General features: G+C 48.0%; 2 protein-coding genes and 1 pseudogene across 4 annotated transcripts; all 3 read left to right on the top strand.

Moving 5' to 3' along the window:
- The first annotated feature begins 4,312 nt into the window (after positions 1–4,312).
- Positions 4,313–6,473, top strand: selenow2a (selenoprotein W, 2a). Its single transcript, XM_061303192.1, has 4 exons — positions 4,313–4,474; positions 4,615–4,712; positions 4,793–4,869; positions 5,460–6,473. The coding sequence occupies exons 1-4, from the start codon at positions 4,443–4,445 to the stop codon at positions 5,541–5,543; spliced, it is 291 nt and encodes a 96-aa protein (XP_061159176.1). The 5' UTR covers positions 4,313–4,442; the 3' UTR covers positions 5,544–6,473.
- A 1,109-nt stretch (positions 6,474–7,582) lies between these two features.
- On the top strand, positions 7,583–14,027 carry slc4a1a (solute carrier family 4 member 1a (Diego blood group)). Of its 3 annotated transcripts, none has more exons than XM_061303740.1 (21): positions 7,583–7,722; positions 8,445–8,502; positions 8,589–8,647; positions 9,098–9,201; positions 9,267–9,331; positions 9,407–9,572; positions 9,727–9,862; positions 9,941–10,010; positions 10,089–10,134; positions 10,204–10,388; positions 10,459–10,666; positions 10,734–10,937; positions 11,170–11,318; positions 11,419–11,613; positions 11,692–11,925; positions 11,999–12,088; positions 12,167–12,333; positions 12,426–12,667; positions 12,934–13,103; positions 13,273–13,446; positions 13,511–14,027. In XM_061303740.1, the coding sequence occupies exons 2-21, from the start codon at positions 8,476–8,478 to the stop codon at positions 13,586–13,588; spliced, it is 2,769 nt and encodes a 922-aa protein (XP_061159724.1). In that variant the 5' UTR covers positions 7,583–7,722; positions 8,445–8,475; the 3' UTR covers positions 13,589–14,027. The 3 variants fall into 3 exon arrangements, with proteins under 3 accessions (XP_061159724.1, XP_061159723.1, XP_061159725.1); XM_061303739.1 differs by lacking the exon at positions 7,583–7,722 and adding an exon at positions 7,732–7,874; XM_061303741.1 differs by lacking the exon at positions 7,583–7,722 and adding an exon at positions 7,800–7,866.
- A 658-nt stretch (positions 14,028–14,685) lies between these two features.
- LOC133170666 (nucleolar transcription factor 1-like) lies at positions 14,686–17,881 on the top strand (annotated as a pseudogene).
- Positions 17,882–18,552: the final 671 nt, after the last annotated feature.

The following is an 18,552-nucleotide window of genomic DNA, read 5'->3' as shown; positions in this document are numbered from 1 at the left end:
CCTCGTACTGTACTAGTGTGGGCTGGGGAAAAAATCATCTGGATTTGTTGTATTGCGTGCAGCCAGCCAGCCAGCCAGCGTGTGTTGTGCATATTCTGCCTAGTTGACTTCGTCATTGATTGATGTACGGTTTAGTACCGTCTCCGGCCACGAGAGGGAGACGATCATGAGTTCATTCACCGTTTTGTCAAGTCCCTTTTTGAACTGTATGCACTCGCTCTATAATTATATACAAGTACAGATGTAAAAAGAGCAATTACAGTAAAAAGCAAAGTATTTCTTTACTTCTGTGTTATTTTAAAGTAACAATGAATGAATGACGTCTTTAGGATGCTGTCATGCCAAGAGTAATACGCTCAGAATAAAAATCAAACCAATAAAATGCCATTCTGATTATTTAATGAAAATGATCATTCCCCATAAATGTAATACTCACTCAAGTAATTACATTCATCCAAATATATACATTGAATAAATCGAATGAATGCGACAACAGCAGATACCGATGACACTTAGTTCATCAAATCCATATGAACTCCAGACGATGAAATGTCTTACAACAGACACAAAAATGCATTGGATTGCAACATCAGAGCTGAAGAATTCCAAGAAATGTGTTCATGATCACAAGGTGAATATAAAGTACACATGTCTTTGCAGACCGTCTTCACCTGCTGCCGTTTGCAAATTCACACTAATGGAACACAGCCATTTCTTCTCCTTTGCTTGCAGCCAGCCAGCCAGCCAGCACGCATTGCACGGCGCGCCGCCAGGGGATTGAAGCACGGGCCAAGAGGGGAGCTTCACCTGCCAATGGTTACGCCGGTCTGGAAGACAGAGTTACGCTTCCCGCTATTGACAGACGCGCTCATCCGTGCAAAATGAATATCAAGCGTCCGCGTCACAAGCTGCGAGGATGTTAGCCAGACGCGTAGAGGGGTGGCAAGAGATTCGATTCCTGACGGGGCATCTTTGCTCCTCAATGCTGAGCTCGGGTGTCAGGCCTTCAAAGAAGACGCAATGGAAGCCCGCCATGAATCAGCTCCTATTGTAGAATGATGATGCGGATAGTCTTTCTCGCCGTATTTCACGTTGATTCTAAACAGACCTTTTCTTTATTCCCCCTGACTCTTTGAACTTTGAACCACGCTCGAGCCAGGTCGAAAGTTGACTTCCCCACCCAGTGGGAAATCTTGTCAAGTGATTTTGTATTACTGCCGTCGTAAAATATTGAGGAACTATCCAGTCAAGACATAATACGCATTTGAATATTCCCACAAATGGAAATTCACCTATTTATTAGTTTTTGATAGGAATCTGACCATAGACCATCTAACACCATAGCCACCACACAGCTAGCGTTATCTTCGAAAGGACTGCAAACAAACAATTCAGACCTCTGCCAAGTCATTAAAAGTGACTTGCCAAGGGTAAATTGCTGGCTCAGCAACATTGCCGTGCTTCCTTCCGCCTGTCAACATAATGACTTAGTGCGCGGCGTGCACGCCGCCGTTGGCTTATTTCACCTAATTGTTTCCTGAACTTTGCCCTTGAGTCTTTTTCCCTTTCACGGATTGACGTGAATTTGGGAAGTTGTGTTTTGTGTTGCGACGCCAGGTGCCGATAACAAATGGAGCCAGCCCATTGACTTGTGACACCATCATCAAGTCTACGCGCGGCCGGCGCTCGGAATTCAAAGCATCGGCCCAGCATTCCAGAGAAATGGTTCCCAAATTAGCATTCCCGTTCGTGATAAGTCAACTTGCTTTTTTTCGACTGCTGGCTTTATTCTGGTCTCCCCTCCAGCTGCAATGAGCGGCCTCATACTCATCAGGGTTAATTACGGTGCAGGAGTTCGTCAAGTACTGGCTCTGGATTGGAATTCACCAATACGGCTGCTTCAAACCGACACGGCCGACTTCCTTTGTATACTCACACGGAGCAATCTCTTGTCGACTGCTGTTCAGGGCTGTTCAATGTCCAGGGGGCAAGTACTGAAGGGATTGGGAAGCTTGCTGCTGCTGCTGCTGCTGCTGCTGCTGCTGCTGCTGCTGGTGCTGCTGCTGCTGCTGCTTTTTAACGGAGACACATTAGTAGCAGGGAGACGATGGATGGGAGGTTGATGGAGGCCTCCTCCATTTGCTGCAGGCACTGTGATGTGATTTAAGGGCAACCGAGAGACACCTTCAGGGACAATGGGAATGCGGGGAGACAAGATGGCCCAATGATGGCGAATGACACTGTGATGATGACTGTGTCAGTTTGTGAGCTGCATCTCTACTTTTCTGTGATGATAGTCAAGCCATCATGGAAAATGTCTTCCATTTTGTTGCTTAGCCTTGCTAAAACACTCTTCACTTGGAAAAGTAGCGGCTGTATTTTGTTATGTTGTTATTGAAGAATTGAAAGTAGTTTATGAATGCAAGACATGTATTTAATCCGTGGGAGGTCCCCGATACCATTTCCTGAAGTTGAAATTATAGAAGAGTCGTATTGTCATCAATCCTCAATTTACAATACATTAGTCTGGAAAAAAAGATGCAGTATTTTAGGTTGTTGTTTTTTTTTTTTTTTATCCTTTAGTGTGTGGTTTCAAATGTATATTCCCACAATCCCAAATGAAAGCTGTAAAACTTGTAAATGGATGCCAGCTGTCTTTGTAATAACTCGTGCCATATTTGATTACGTTGTTCACCGACTTGTTGTCGACCGTTGTTCCTTATTCAACAGCACCCCCTGGTGGAGAAATACGTTCATGCCTAAAACAACGGTGGTTTCGTTGAGGCAATACGTTGACGAAATATTCGAAACGTCTCAATGCAAAAATCCAACTTGTATTCTTTCTCTTCTTTCATCTGTTCTTAATCATTCTCACATTGATGGCCTACGCTACCAGTGGTCATTGTAGTTCCCTGAAGCTCCATATCGCGAGAGTGACGTGTGATTGTGAGCTGGTGCCAATGCTATCCGAGTTGCTTTTGTCCATTAGCGAAGAAAAGCACCTGTCAAGTCAAGTCAAGTCAAGTTTATTTGTATAGCCCTAAATCACAAGCAGTCTCAAAGGGCTTCACATAGACAGAAATTGACAATTATTCTCAAAGCATCCCCTGATCTTAAGCTCCCAAAAGGGCAAGGAAAAACTTAAAAACCCCTAGCAGGGGGAAAATGAGAAACCTTGAGAAGGGACCACAGATGGAAGGATCCCCCTTTCAGGATCACCAGGTTGAAATGGATGCAGAGAGGGCACAAATGATACAACATGAAAATCAATTAAATAAAAAGTGGATCTCCATGTCACAGCAGAGGGCTGCCGAAAGGAGCCCTCAATTGTCCTGGCAGTGCTCTTCGAGGAGGTTGAGCTGCAGTTCCCCTATCCTGAATTGGCCACGAGAATCCAGATAGCCGCTGTCAGCATGGGTACCACCTAACCACCTCCCCGGCCGGGGAGGGGGGAGGGAGGGGGTGGAGAGGGAGAGAAAACAAACTCCAGCCGAATCGGCCACTACAGGTTAGTTAAAGGCCATGTCATAGAAATGTGTCTTTAAACGTGTCTTAAATGTTTCTACTGAGGTAGCAGTCCTAATATCCATTGGTAGGGCATTCCAAAGCTCTGGAGCCCGAATAGAAAATGCTCTAGAGCCTGCAGACATTTTCTTAGCCCTCGGTGTCGCTAAAAGGGTAGCGTTTTGCGAACGAAGGTTACGAGACGGAACATAAGGAACAACTAGGTCGACGAGATATGAAGGCGCTAAGCCATGCAGCGATTTATAGGTTAATAGAAGAACCTTGAAGTCACATCTTAAATGGACCGGAAGCCAATGTAAGTTGGCTAGTATTGGGGTAATGTGATCAAATTTTCTTGTCCGAGAGAGCAGCCTTGCAGCGGCATTTTGTACTAACTGTAGACTTTTGATGCGGGACTTAGGAAGACCCGAAAATAGTACATTACAGTAGTCCAGGCGCGACGTGACGAACGCATGTATAATAGTTTCCGCATCACCGGTCGAGAGGATCGGACGAATCTTTGCAATATTACGAAGGTGAAAAAACGCAATTCTGGTTATATTCTTAATGTGCTTTTGAAAGGAGAAAGTTTGGTCAAATATAAAAACCTGCGTCTTTCTTTCTTTCTTTCTTTCTTTCTTTCTTTCTTTCTTTCTTTCTTTCTTTCTTTCTTTCTTTCTTTCTTTCTTTCTCCCTTTGAAACGCCAAATAAACGTAAGAAACGGGTCAAAGAAGGTGACTCGCTCTCGCTTTCTCTCGCGTGACCTCGGCGACGCGTCTGCTCCGCCCTCCCTACCTCCCTCCCTCCCTCCTCCCTCCCTCCCTCCCTCGTTGGGTAACACATAGAGAGAGTATAAGAAGAAGCTAAGCGGCCGCTCCTCGTCTAACTTGTGCTTTTCTGCGTTGGAACGAGCTCAACAACCACACCGAAGTCAAAAATGGGAGTGGTGACAATACGAGTGGAATACTGGTAAGCGAGGATCGCACTCTTTTTGTTTTCGGTCTTGTTGCTCAAATGTAGAAGGCGAAGGATAATGTTGTGCGTGCGTGGCTAACTGTTAAGCTAACCGAATTGCTTTGCTTTGCTTCGCTTTGCTTCATCACTTCCAGCGGCAACTGAGGCTACGAGCCCCGTTATCGGGAGCTCGCCCAGGTCGTCAAGGGTGAGTTTCCTGATGCGGATGTGTCGGGCTTCGTGGGCCGGAGAGGTAAATAGGATGAAATAGCACAATCGTCTGACGGCTGTCACGAGAGATGAATAACAGGTGCTGCACCTTCTCATTCACAGCCAGCTTTGAGATTGAGATCAACGGGCAGCTGGTTTTCTCCAAGCTCGAGCTGGGAGGATTCCCCTATGAGGATGATGTAAGTACTCTGATGCCACCCGTATGAGGATGGATGATGGAAGTACTCTGATGCCACCCGTATGAGGATGGATGATGGAAGGAGTTTGATGACACCCATATGAGGATGGATGATGGAAGGAGTTTGATGCCACCCATATGAGGATGGATGATGGAAGGAGTTTGATGCCACCCATATGAGGATGGATGATGGAAGGAGTTTGATGCCACCCATGAGGATGGATGATGGAAGGAGTTTGATGCCCCTTTTTTTCTACGCATGCGTGATCCCGCCCGACTACATTAACGTAACCCGAAGTAGACGGACGGAAATGCGGAAGACTGGATGCGATGTCGCGTATCAACGATGTAAAGACATCACTCAAATAAAAATGAGTCCTAGTTGTTTACAAACACTCCTAATCCGTACGTAGAAAGGCAAGCGTGAACCTTTTGTTGTGTCCCGGGGATCAATCAGCAGTGGGTCGGTCACATGACGTGCCAAAGAGAACCGCAATGCACGCTGCAAAGCACTCCCTCAGGAAGAAAAGCAAAAGAATGTGAAAAGGTCCGTCCGTCACTCTTTAACGATGAAATCCTGCATTTTTCCAGGTAATGGAAATCATCCAGAAAGCTCAGAAAGGCCAAGCTCTGGCGAAGATCACCAAGAGCCGCGCGCCGTGCGTCATCATGTAAAGCAAGTGGTGCAGCCCGCCGTCTAAAACCTGGCTTTCCCCCAATGCTGCCCTTCTTCGGGAAACCTCGGAGCAAGGCAGCAGTCGGGGAAAGCGCAGCCCGCTCCGCCTCGTTCACTCTTGACGCCGAACCAACCGCCGGACTACGAATGACTAGCGCTGCCTGAAAATAAGCCACGCGGCTGCGTTACGATGACCTCACGCCCGGCGGTTCTGCAGCTCGTCAGGAGTGCTCGACGGGGACGGCAGGTTTTGTATTCTTAGAAAGCAAGGTCAGTAAGAAGAAGTCAGGAACCGAAATCCTTTTTCCCCCCAACAACGGTTTATGGAGAGATAGATACTGTGCTTGCTTAGCTCTTTGCATTGGATTGCTTGAATGAAATGAAATCATTTGTGTCAGGGCCAGCCTTGAACCATTGTTCCCAATTGAACCATGTTTTCCCTAGTTGGGCATCCCAGCAACAGGAGCCAGGGAGAACTGGGTCCCCAACGTGACAAACGATTCTGGCTCTTACCCGTTTATCAGTGAACATCAGAGCTTCGACTGACTCGGTGTAACACTATGACACGGTGTATTAGTAAGGTCCGATGTTCACGCTAGGGGGCGCTAGGTTGTCAAATACTGTATGCCTAGTGTAGGTTGTTTGTGCTTTTGTTTTCTCAAGGTTAGATTGAAGATTAGTCTTTTTGCCTAAGCACCAGTATCTTGTTTTTGTTTTTTTTCATCTTTTCCACGTATGACGTGAAAAAAAGGAAACTGCATTTACTTGGAAACTAACGAGGACTGAAGAATTGAATACAAAAATATATATATAATCGCAAACTGGATTAGATGTTTAAATATATAGTGCTGAAAAAATGCAAGACCAACAAATGCTCAACCTTTTTTGTATTCTGACCATGTATATGCAAATAAATGCTTAAAGAACCATTTTTGTATTGGGGTTTATGTTGTCCGTTTAGAACAAAAGCAAACTAAGATCATTTGTCCATTCCTTTACAAATATCGTACATACAAATTTGTATTATATCTCAAAGACCAACCATATAGAAATTGCATGAATTCTGTCAAATAAAAAACAATCATCTATTTTCTATAGCAGTTCTTTTTATGTGAGCTGGAGCTTGTCCAGACTGACTTTGGTGGAATTAAAATTTAAAATGAGAAAACGAAAAGTCTCAAATGTAAATCAATTAAAAAACAAATGGTACGATCTGTCTTTTGTCATATATTCAAGATTAGAATAGATGCACCTAAATAACTTCTTATTACGTCTTATTAGAAATGATGAAAAATATGCATTTATTAAACTAGAACTTGCTGTGTAAAGCAACTTTTGACGCAGTTGCTTGTTTAGCAGCACACGACAAGTCATTTACTTGCACGGTGACAATCAAATTGAATTTCCAAGATATGAATGCTGACTTTAACCATAGTGTGTTTTTGCAGGCTCAGGGCGTGTCTGGATGTTGCGTGCGTGGAGTCAGCAGATAGCTGGCTAAAATTGATGATAACGAGCCTGAAGTTCACGCATGCGGTGGCTTCATCATCTCCCCCCCCCCCCCCCCGTCTCTCTCTCTTTGCTGTCTGCGAATCATGACTTTTCTGTTCATGCTTTGTAAAAAGTCCTCACATTTTCTCCAGGTTGATGTCTTTGAGAGACTAATAAGAGGACATAGAGAGAGCAAAGACTTGTTTGTGCAAGTTCTGTGAAAACAAGTTCTAAGATCTTTAAAGAAGTCTTCACAGATGTTAAACTGAAGGAATTCTTCAGGATGAAGCATGTAAGACCATAGTCTGTAAGTCTTGGTGCCTAAGCCTAGTCGACTAGTTGAACCCAAACTTGCGCGTTCTTCAGGCTTCTGAGCCAAACTCTTTTCTAAATTTGGGGGGAATCCCCAAGATGTCAACAAGATGACGCATTCTGACACCATGCGATGGATGCCCCTTTTCTACCCCCCTGTTTGCCCCCTCTTGTGCCCCTCCGGCAGCAATGACCCCGGCGGGCGGCATGGGGAGGCAGCGCCGGCCGGCCGTCCGTCGGCCATGTTGGCTGAGGGCGGAGTAGTCCAACTAGGGCTGGGATATCCCCACGCCAAGGTGTCCCTGAATGATAGCGCCGGTGCGCCTTATCTACAGCAACCTTGTGCGGTCGCCAGGCAACGGGACCACCTTTGGGGTACGGCACTTTCAGCACTTTGACGTACTTTTTGCTTTTGGGTGTTCCCGCTCTTCGCCGTAGGGTCTCGCCACGCTCGCTCGCTCGCTCGCAACTCATTTTCACAAGTAATTTGCCGACAGCTGCCGGCCGGCCGGACACAAGGCACGCAGGTAGGGGTGTGGTCTACTCTGGACCTGGGTCCACCTCCTTTTTATTTCTACTTTCTGATTTAGTCGATGACGCTAACTCGATACAACACTTAGCCATGGTCCAAAAGGCAAAGTGCCGAACGGGTCATTCCGAACCGTTAGGGCCCGTAGTCTGGAGAACTACTCCGAACTCAAACGTGTGCGTGTGTGTGCGCTGCAGGCAGTCAAAGGGTCTTGGTTTGTTGGGAAATCACCAAGTTTCAAGTCTAAGCGACCAAAGATTGCCTTTTGGTGTTCATTGTAAAGCCACTGTTCGGCTCAATGGGTAGGAACCCACCACTTTACTTTTTTGAGCATCGTCGTTTTTTCTCTGCAATCATGTCCCTTTGCGGGAGAGCGCAGACAAGCGGGTGCGACTCCAAGATAGAAGAAGCGTCTTGGTTCTTCTTAACGGTCGCTCGGTCGGTCGCTCCATTATCTGTCTGGAGCCAGGACAGATCTGCACATCAAATTGGACTTCATGTTCCAGTCACAGCTCCCCTCTGGTTTACCGCTCATCTTCCATGTCTAACCTGAATTTGCCCTCCAAAGGTAGCTGAGAGTGTCAACCCAGAAAGCAGCAATGGATAACCGATTGGCTTACGACGAGGTCGGTCCATTTCATGTGGAAATCCATTTGATGTGCCAAATTTCAAGCACCTCCGCCTTCATGAAATCCTTTCTCATCCCGTGCAGGACAGTGACGTGTCCTATGAAGAGCGTGATTCCGCCTTCCTCCCTTCCCCGCTGAGAATGTGAGTCCCTCCGGTCTTTAGTCATGCTAACCAAACATTCATTCTTTATTCAATTCAAACATGCATTCTTCATTCAATTCAAACATTCCATAAAGTAAGACTGTATGTCAATATACATACGTAGTACATAAGGGAAAGGGAACAGAAGCAAATAGCGTTGCAAATGGGAATGGGCCAGTGACCAATCAACGCTACTAGTCCTCACAATTGACCACTGGAAGGTAGTGTGACATTTGTCGCCCTCTTGTGGTGACAATATTGAAGCACCTCCGTTTCAGCTTGAGGACAGATAGCGTCTGCCCCCGTGTGGCCAGAGACAGAATTGCAGCGTCTTGACACAGAATTGCAGCATCTTGACACAATGAGACTTACAGTACATTATTGGACAAACATGTGGACTACAATAGGCTTGACAAATCAATCAATGCATGTTTCCATTTTGCACACCAGGAGGACTCTGGCGGAGCGCAGTGATCTGTGCAGTCTGGAGAACGGGAGGAAAGAAGATGACGACGCACCCTTGGAAACATCCATCCCTCCTGGAGCTTCAGGAGGTAGGCTTCTCTCACCGCTCTGGAGTGAGGGACTTTTTGTTTCAAATTCCATGTGGTTCCTTCAGCCAAGCTCAACCTCAACCTCAACCTCAACCTGAACACCAACGCCACCACCAGAGGCGACGCTCAGGTCAGTCTCTCGTCCTAAGACCATGCCAACTTGAACGCACGCACGCACCAACGGGAGCCTCTGGGCCGGCCGCAGGCCTACGTGGAACTCAACGAGCTCCAGGGAAACACCTGGCAGGAGACGGGCCGCTGGGTGGGCTTCGAGGAGAACTTTGACGCCGCCACCGGGAAGTGGGGTCCTTCGCACACATCCTACCTGACCTTCAAGAGTCTCATCCAGCTACGCAAGACCATGAGCACAGGTGACTGCGGATCAGGAAGAAAAGCTTCCTATCTGAGGGGCTGATGTTACGCCATCAATCTTTGAAATCCATGCAAATATTCTTTAAGTAGGTTGTGTCCTAAAAGTGAACTCGCTTGTACTTGAACTCAAAGTGCTCTTAAATGACACGCCAGGCGCTGTCCTCTTTGACCTGGACGTCAGCAGTTTGTCAGGCATAGCCGAGAAGGTGGTGGACGCGCTGGTCGACAAGAGCGAGATCCGAGCTAGCGATCGGGATGCTCTGCTCAGAGCGCTTCTCATGCGCCGCAGGTAAGCCAATCCATCTTTCCGTACAACTTTGAACGCACCCATCGCAAATGAGTGCCTCGTTTGTGTTTTGGCCTCCAGTCAGTCCGACAGACCTACGCTCACCCCCTCGGGAGACATCCAAATGCAGACCTTTTCCGTTTCCACCAAGGTAGTGCTCATTTTGGCGGCCCGCCAGCCGGAATCGCACGCACGCACACCCAACGCCTTTTCTCTTGTCGTTTTGCAGAGGGACGGCGGCTCTGACAACATGGAGGCCTCCATCGTCCTCTCAGGTATCAATCACCACGCCACATTGAAATATTCCAACCGTCGAGCAAGAACCAAAAGAATGGCTCCCCAAGGTGCCCTGGATCTTCTGGAGAAGCCGGTGGTGGCTTTCGTTCGGCTTCGAGACTCGGTGCCCATGGAGTCGGCGCTGGAATGTTCCGTCCCCGTGCGCTTCGTCTTCCTCCTGGTTGGCCCGAGCCAAAGCGGCCTGGACTACAGTGAGAGCGGTCGCGCCATGGGCGCTCTAATGGCCGACTGGGTAAGAAAAGCCACAAGGTGGAGAGAACGGAGAGCAGAAGCGCAGGTCCACATCACCTTCTCTGCGCCAGGTGTTCTGTCTGGAAGCTTTCCTGGCACAGAGCGAGCAGGACCTGACCAACGCCATCGCCGACTTCATGGACTGCAGCATCGTCATCCCTCCCACGGACATCCAAGAAGTGGGGATGCTGGCGCCCGTCATCCAGTTCCAGAAGAAGATGCTGCGGGAGAGACTCCGCCCCAGCGACAACCGTCTGGCCTTCGGTGCCAGGATTAGCGGTAAGCCCACCGAGTCAAACCAGACCCAAATGAAGAATTTGCCTGACGGTCGGACGGATGCCTTCAGTGACAAAAGCGCCGGAGCCGGCGAGAGAGGACCCTCTGGCCCGCACGGGCTATCCTTTTGGCGGCATGGTCAAAGACATCAGGCGTCGCTACCGCCACTACATCAGCGACTACACGGATGCCCTCAACCCTCAGGTCATGGCCGCCATCATTTTCATCTACTTTGCCGCCCTGTCGCCAGCCATCACCTTTGGAGGACTTTTAGGTAGGACGGACTGGATGGATGGATGGATGGATGGATGGATGGATGGATGGATGGATGGATGGATGGATGGATGGCTGGCTGGCTGGCTGGCTGGCTGGCTGGATGGCTGTCAGTCAGTCAGTCAGTCAGTCAGCACCCCCCCCCCCCCCCCGGACAATTAGCGACACGTTCAAGTTGACTTGATTTTCTGAATTGACCTTCCAGAGTCTTTAACAATTCTTCTTTGTCTTAGCCGACAAATCAGAGAAGATGATGGGTGTGTCTGAGCTGATGATCTCCACAAGCATCCAGGGCATCATCTTCTGCATCTTCGCCGCGCAGCCCGTCCTGGTGCTTGGTTTTTCCGGACCGCTGCTGCTCTTCGAGGAGGCCTTCTTCGCCGTACGTGTCACCGGTGCCGCCGCCGCCGCCACCGCCATCGCTGCTTGTTTGGGCCTCAACCTCATGCATGTTTCCTGTCTCCATCCCGTGCGTGGCTTAGTTTTGCAAATCCCAGGGCATGGAGTACTTAGTGGGTCGTATCTGGGTGGGCATGTGGCTCATCGTGATTGTGGTGATCATTGTGGCGGTGGAGGGCAGCTTCCTGGTGCGCTACATCTCCCGCTTCACCCAGGAAATCTTCTCCATCCTCATCTCGCTCATCTTCATCTACGAGACCTTCAGTAAACTCATTAAGGTTTCCGCCTTGAACTCGCCATCCTTTTGTAGGAAAGCTTTGACGCTTCCAGACTGACGCCGTCTCCTTCCTGCGCAGATCTTCAAGGCCCATCCTTTGAAACTCAACTACAGAAGACTGAACGATACCCTGGAGAGGCCCTTTGACACTATCTACAATGTGACTTCCAACGGGACCGTTGCGGTCCAGCCCGTGCCACTCCAGGGTCCCTTTGCCAACACGGCGCTGTTGTCCCTGTGCCTCATGTTGGGCTGCTTTTTCATCGCCTACTTCCTGCGCCAGTTCAAAAACGGCACTTTCCTGCCCGGTTGGGTAAGTCACCGGGCCGAGCGGCTCGGCCCCCGATGAAGATGTGCCATCCCTGACCCCCTCGGTCTTATCGCAGCTGCGACGGCTGATTGGAGATTTCGGGGTCCCCATTGCTATCTTTACCATGGTGGCTGTGGATCTCAGCGTTGGCGGGACTTACACTCAGGCAAGCTAGCAGTATAATGGTGTCATCAGAATGTCGTTTAGCATTTGTCATTGCGGAAGTGACATGGCTCTCTTGCAGAAACTGGTGGTACCAAATGGTATCCAGGTGACCAACCCTGACGCCCGTGGCTGGTTCATCAGCCCTATGGGAAAGAACGGGGACTTCCCCATCTGGATGATGGCCGCCTCCGCTGTCCCAGCGCTGCTAGTCTTTATCCTCATCTTCCTCGAGTCTCAGATTACCACGTGAGTGAGCATGGAAACAAACACCTTTCCTGACGATAGCAACGTTTCTCTTCTTCTTGTTGTTGTTCACATGCCATGTTTTCCTCCTTTAGGCTGATTGTTAGCAAGCCGGAAAGAAAGATGGTCAAAGGCTCCGGTTTTCATTTTGACCTGCTCCTCCTGGTGGTCATGGGGGCCGTCTCCTCCGTATTTGGGGTTCCGTGGCTGAGCGCCGCCACGGTGCGCTCCGTCACGCATGCCAACGCTCTCACCGTCATGTCCAAGGGGCCCAAACCGGAAATCGAAAAGGTGCTGGAGCAACGGATCAGCGGCATTCTGGTGGCCCTCTTGGTTGGTAAGTCAAGGAAGGAAGGAAGGAAGGAAGGAAGGAAGGAAGGAAGGAAGGAAGGAAGGAAGGAAGGAAGGAAGGAAGGAAGGAAGGAAGGAAGGAAGGAAGGAAGGAAGGAAGGCAGGAAGGAAGGCAGGAAGGAAGGCAGGAAGGAAGGAAGGCAGGAAGGAAGGCAGGAAGGAAGGCAGGAAGGAAGGAAGGAAGGCGTCTCACACACATACACAAACAAACACAGCCAAACGGAAGCTTATCCACAAGGTGTTGTGTTTCAGGCGTCTCTATCTACATGGAGCCCTTACTGAAGCTGATCCCCATGACGGCCCTGTTTGGAATCTTCCTCTACATGGGTGTCACTTCCCTGAGCGGCATTCAAATGTGGGACCGGATGCTTCTGCTGATCACGCCCAAAAAATACCACCCGTCCGAAGCCTACGCCACCAGGGTACCGAGCGAGCTTCTTTGTTTCAACGTTAGACGGATGGCAGTCGCTCTGTTGAACTTTGGAGAGCTAGCATTTGCCTGATTTGGATGGGCGCCTAGGCCGCCGATGCCGCCGTCTTATTGGAATGGAGCGCTTGTCATTTATCCACACCACCGTGTTTTGGGCGTAGGTGTCGACGATGCGGATGCACCTTTTCACGCTGATCCAGCTGGTGTGTCTGGCCCTACTTTGGGTGGTGAAAATGAGCCCCTTCTCCTTGGCGCTGCCCTTCATCCTGCTCCTCACTGTGCCACTGCGCATGGTCATGACCGGCAGGCTCTTCTCCACCATGGAAATGAAATGTGTAAGTACTTTGACCTGAAGCATTTTCCACCTTGTGTGTACAAATGTGTCCTTTGGTGTTGCAGCTGGATGCAGACGACGCTAAGGTGAAGTTTGAGGAGGACGTCGGTGAGGATGCGTACAACGAGTCCCCTCTTCCGTGAGTGAAGAAGACCAATTCCATTTCAAAGTAGAGCCAGTGATTCAGAAGGAAGAAAAACCTCGCTATATCAAGTTTTATCGCCTCATTTTTGCAAATGATACCAGTGGCATTTGTTATTTTAGATGTAGATGTTTCTTTTTCTCTTGTGTGCAAGTTAGAGGTGTTGTCCTGTGACATGTGATATAAAATGCATTTGATGCATTGTTTTTCATTGAAGTTAGCCGAATATTTATCATTCCCAAACATCAATGACATTTTTGCCTTGTGCTTTATTTTCAAGGTATTCTTGTCAATTCCACAATTTGAGCATTGTATGCAGATATATGCGCTTTTTTCGGAATTGGATGAACGCTTTTGACAAAGCGTTTGGAAGAGAACATGAGTGTACGTTTTGCTTCTTACTTACATAGGGTGTAACATGAATAAATCAACTATTAGTATTTTTCCATTTCTATTCATTTAACCGATATTTAATACAAAAATGGGAATGATTTTAGAAATAGTGGTCGAGTGATACACACTAGCGTTGACATATTGCTTTCATGACCCTTCAGTCAAGATATGAATGATCTCATGACCTTTGATGCACTTCGTAAACGTGTCAAAAGAACTGTGTGTGAGCAATCGAACGCCACTTGCCCCTCAAAAAGAATCTTTCCAACTGTAAAGCACCAAAAATTGCATATGTAAATATGCCCGACAGCAAGCGAACGCATCACTGTTCGCCTAGGAGCCGCTTGTTTTGCTGAGCGGGCTTACGCGATTGGACGGAGTTCCGCCCACAAACACAATCGCTCGCCCGCCCGCCCGCCGCCGGCCGGCCGCCGGCCGGCCGCGGTTCCGCCCACAAACACAAAGTGGAGAAGCTGTCAAACAGCCAGCGACACTTTACAAAATGACAATTCTCTTCAACGTGCAAAAGTATCGAGGTCCACTTAATAACACACGCAACACTTAGACATAGAACAACAAAAACCAACTTTAATGAACCAAAAACAAATGTAACCATATAAAGTTCGAGATTTGAGGTTGTGAACTTTCGCTGTCAGATGCTTGTTCGGTTGTGTGGAAAGCGTTGCAAATATCGGCAGCGGAGCGGACATGATGGCCGGCACCGGTCCGGGTCGGGTCGGTCCGTCCGACAAAATGGAAGACGCCTCGGCGCCGACAAACGGTTGACTGGATGGAGGGCTGCGAGTGCGATGTAGGCGGGGAAACAATCATCTCTGCTGGGACTGGAGCCGAGGACAAACGGCGCAGTACTGGCGATGATTGTTCGACCCTCCCCTTCTTCCTCTCCAACGACGCCGAGAAGCAGCGAGGTAAGCCCAAGACGAGCAACCCCTCGCTCGGGCCCAAATACAACACGACTGCGCCACGAACGAGTGTCTGAAATTCGCCTATTTGACCACCGTAAATGTAGCATTTGTATACGTGTGAAAAAGGCGATCGATCGGTCGACGGCCCTCCTTTGTATTCGACATAGGGCAGTGGAACGGGGACACACGAGGTTGGCCAAGGGGACACACGAGGTTGGCCGGGCATAGCCGCCGTAGTTGTTGTCCTCTGCGGCTGGGGGGAAGAGACTTGTGGACACGAGGCTAGGAGGTAACACGTGCGTGTTGTTGAAATTGACTTGTGGAAATGTACACGGCCACATTGGATGTAATCTTTTTCGGGGAGTTTTCGGTACTTTCCACGCTAAGACCTCCATGCGGCAGTTTGCAGAAACGCCAGCCGCCCCTCTCGGTTAGCCGTCAGGGATGTTAGTTTAGTATCTCGCCGCCCTCTCTCTCTCACCCCCTTCTCTCTTCCCGACTAGCCCCGAACCACCAAGCGCCTCGGCGAACCCGCCTATTTAGGAGTCTCTTTTCGGCTCAACTTAAAGAAGCCTCGTATATCCCCTCCCTACGTTTCCCGGGCCGCCATTTGGACCTTATCGCGGTAGGTTTGCTCGGAAGCATGGCGGTCGTCCAGCACATTTGTAGCGCCACGGAACTTTAGCGCTCTCCGACGTTAGCATAGCCTCTTTGAACATAGCGGCTACTAACTTAAATGTTATATCGCATTCCGGGAATGTGGTCCTTTTAATGTGTCACTTTAAACACTACTTTGGGCATAATATTCGGGACGAAATTGAATTCTGGGTGTTCAAACGTTGTACAGGTTAAATTATTTACGGCTTAATTTTGGCGTCGCTGGTTCGCCCCCGGCTGGGGCTTTTCGAGCTAACAGGCTAGCTTGTACTAGCTGGAGCCATCACCGACACGACGAACCACGAGGGTCCGCCATCATGGAAGCGCCTCTCGGTTACGCCTCACTGAAGAATATACCGCACTTTTGTTCATTCTCGAATCAAACCACACATAAAAGCATGTACAAAAAACATTGTTAACCGCGAAGATTGAGATTGCCAGTGTGTGTCAACGTTTAGGGGCGCCGTAATGAATAGAAGCCGTTGGAATCAGGTTGAGAACAACATGTGGTATTAGATTCATGACTCGTTTGCATTTTGTTGTTGCGATGCCCTGAACCAAGCCAATGGACTCCGAAAGAAATCATTTTTAATAGCTTGTACTCCAAACCGACTCCACAATTTTAGGTCAAGATCATCTTAGAAGAGTGACTTATATTGTATATTATTTTTAAAAAGATATTATTACCCATTTCACATATATTTAGTCATAAGTAGATACAGCGAGTTTGCAGATGGTGAATTGACCACGCCTTCAAATATAGATTGGTGTAGTTAGTAACTACAAACTCATTTGACTTATTTCTCCAGACTAAATAAAGGACCACCCACAAATGAATGGAAAGATGGAGGAAACATCCCAACCTCAAGGTAGTGCTTTGTCGGCTCCATTCTCATCCCATTTGAAGTTGTCCAACTCTTTCTTTGTTGCCATAATATATGTCATTAAACTTTGTGCTGCAGTGTGGCCCCAGGACGACGTGTCCCAATTGCTGGAGTCCATGAAGTCTGCACTCCCGCAGAAGGACCTGGCCAAGTACAAGAGGTCAGTGACCCACCTGGACTGGGACAAATTGGCCTTCAACTCCTACACGGGCGAAATGTGCAAGCTGAAGTGGCTGGAGGTCGCCAAAGAGGTGAGGCCACCAGGGTTGGTGCCATATTTTGGAAGAGGCACCAAATTCATTGAGTGCGACTTTGCCTGACTACAACAGATCCGTAAATTTCGGACTCTCACGGAGGTGATATTGGAAGCTCAGGACTACATCCAGAACCCATACAAAGGCAAGAGACTAAAGGTAACCAATGACAGCGTCTTGTTTGTTCTTTTGTTTTTCATGAATAATTATACGCTTCATAGTTGGATTGTGTTCATTATATCTTCAGTACTTCTAGCCTTTTGTTTTCTTTTGTTCAGACAAATATGTAGGTCTTACCATAACACTATATTTCGACAGCTTCAGCAGCAACTTCCGCCTTCGTCAGGGAGTGTCGAAAAAAGTGTTAAGGTAAGACCTACCTATTTTGTCTGAACAAAAGAAAGCAAAAGGCTATGATGCACTTCAATTAGGAGTTTATGGAGCACACGAGATGCACTGTCAACCTTACTGTAGGAAATAAACACACTTTTTGAATGCGAGCTTGATCATCTACAACCAACTTGCCATCATCTACGAAAAATCTTGCAAATTTGCCGAGTTAAAAGAGAAGCTACGATGCGAAAGTGAAGCTCCCAGGTTTGGCAAAATAAACTGCATCAAATGTGGTGGCAAGTAGTCCAGAGTATTCAGGGACCTGCTTTTCCTCCTGTGACAGAAACATCCGGATTTCCCCAAGAAGCCCCTGACGCCGTACTTCCGCTTCTTCATGGAGACTCAACCCAAGTTAGAAAAATTGCATCCGGAAATGAGCCACGAGGAAATAAGAAAGATGTTGACCACGAAATATCGTGCGCTGCCTGACCAAAATAAGGTAAAGTTCCAGATGCTTCGGGTTTGAATCCAACTGAACATTTTCTTTTCCCTTTTCACCATGTAGACAAAATACACAGAAGAATTTTTGAAGGAAAGAGAGGTTTATGAACACAGCTTGAAGAGGTTCAGGTGAGTTCATCTAGCGAAGACTTGTATTTGGCTCCTTATCGTGGACCTTCCCATTTTGAAAACGTTTCCCGTCCAACAGGGAGGAGAACCCGGAGCTGGCGCACCGCATACCTTCAAAAAGGCCTAAACGGTCCCGAGGAGGTCAAAACACCTCAACGGCTGTTTAATGTCTTAGCGACATAGGGTGTAATGTGAATAAATGTACACATTAGTACTTTTCCATTTGTATTCATTTGTAGAACACCGAAATATATATTTAGGAATCTTGATCAAGCGTTACACACGAGCTTCAACATATTGCTTTCATGAGCCCGCAGTCAAGATGTTAACGACGATCTCCTAACCTTTGATGCATATCGTAAAGCCATCGAAAAGAACGGTGACATCACACAGTGTGACGGCTCGAACAATAAAAAGCCACTTATTGTTCAAAATACTTTCAACTCTAATATTTTGCATGTAGCATATGTAAATATGCCCGACAGCAAGCGAACGCGTCACTGTTGAACAAGGCCCAGAAGCCTGGGAGCCGTTTGTTTTCCTTACCGGGCTTTCTCCATTGGACGGCCCGGCCTACCGGGGTTCCGCCCACAAACACAAGGTGGAGTTGGAAAAAGGGGAGAAAGAAAAACGTGCTGATCTAATATGAAGCTGTCCAACAGCCACCGACATTTTTCAAAGCGACAATTCCCTTCAACGTGCAAAGGTATCGAGGTCCATCCACTTCATAACACACCCAGTACCAAAAAAAAAAAAAAAACGACTTTTTAATGAACCCAAAACAATGTCAAGTGTAGCCAGCCATATACGGTTCATTTGTTTGAGGTTAGTCAGATGTGAAATGTCGCCGTTAGATGCACGTTCGTGTTTGTGAAAAGTGGTGCAGAC

Source organism: Syngnathus typhle, linkage group LG17 (genome assembly GCF_033458585.1).
Source record: "Syngnathus typhle isolate RoL2023-S1 ecotype Sweden linkage group LG17, RoL_Styp_1.0, whole genome shotgun sequence".
In the NCBI taxonomy this organism is placed as follows: domain Eukaryota; kingdom Metazoa; phylum Chordata; class Actinopteri; order Syngnathiformes; family Syngnathidae; genus Syngnathus; species Syngnathus typhle.
This window is presented reverse-complemented; position numbering and strand designations above follow the sequence as displayed.

What these genes read in the sequence shown, in the direction of transcription:
- slc4a1a (XM_061303740.1), top strand. Translation starts at nt 8,476, where the DNA reads ATGGATAACCGATTGGCTTACGACGAG. An exon ending in GCGCTTCTCATGCGCCGCAG is followed by an intron (nt 9,863 to 9,940) that starts GTAAGCCAATCC and finishes TTTGGCCTCCAG; the next exon opens with TCAGTCCGACAGACCTACGC. An exon ending in TCTGGTGGCCCTCTTGGTTG is followed by an intron (nt 12,668 to 12,933) that starts GTAAGTCAAGGA and finishes GTTGTGTTTCAG; the next exon opens with GCGTCTCTATCTACATGGAG.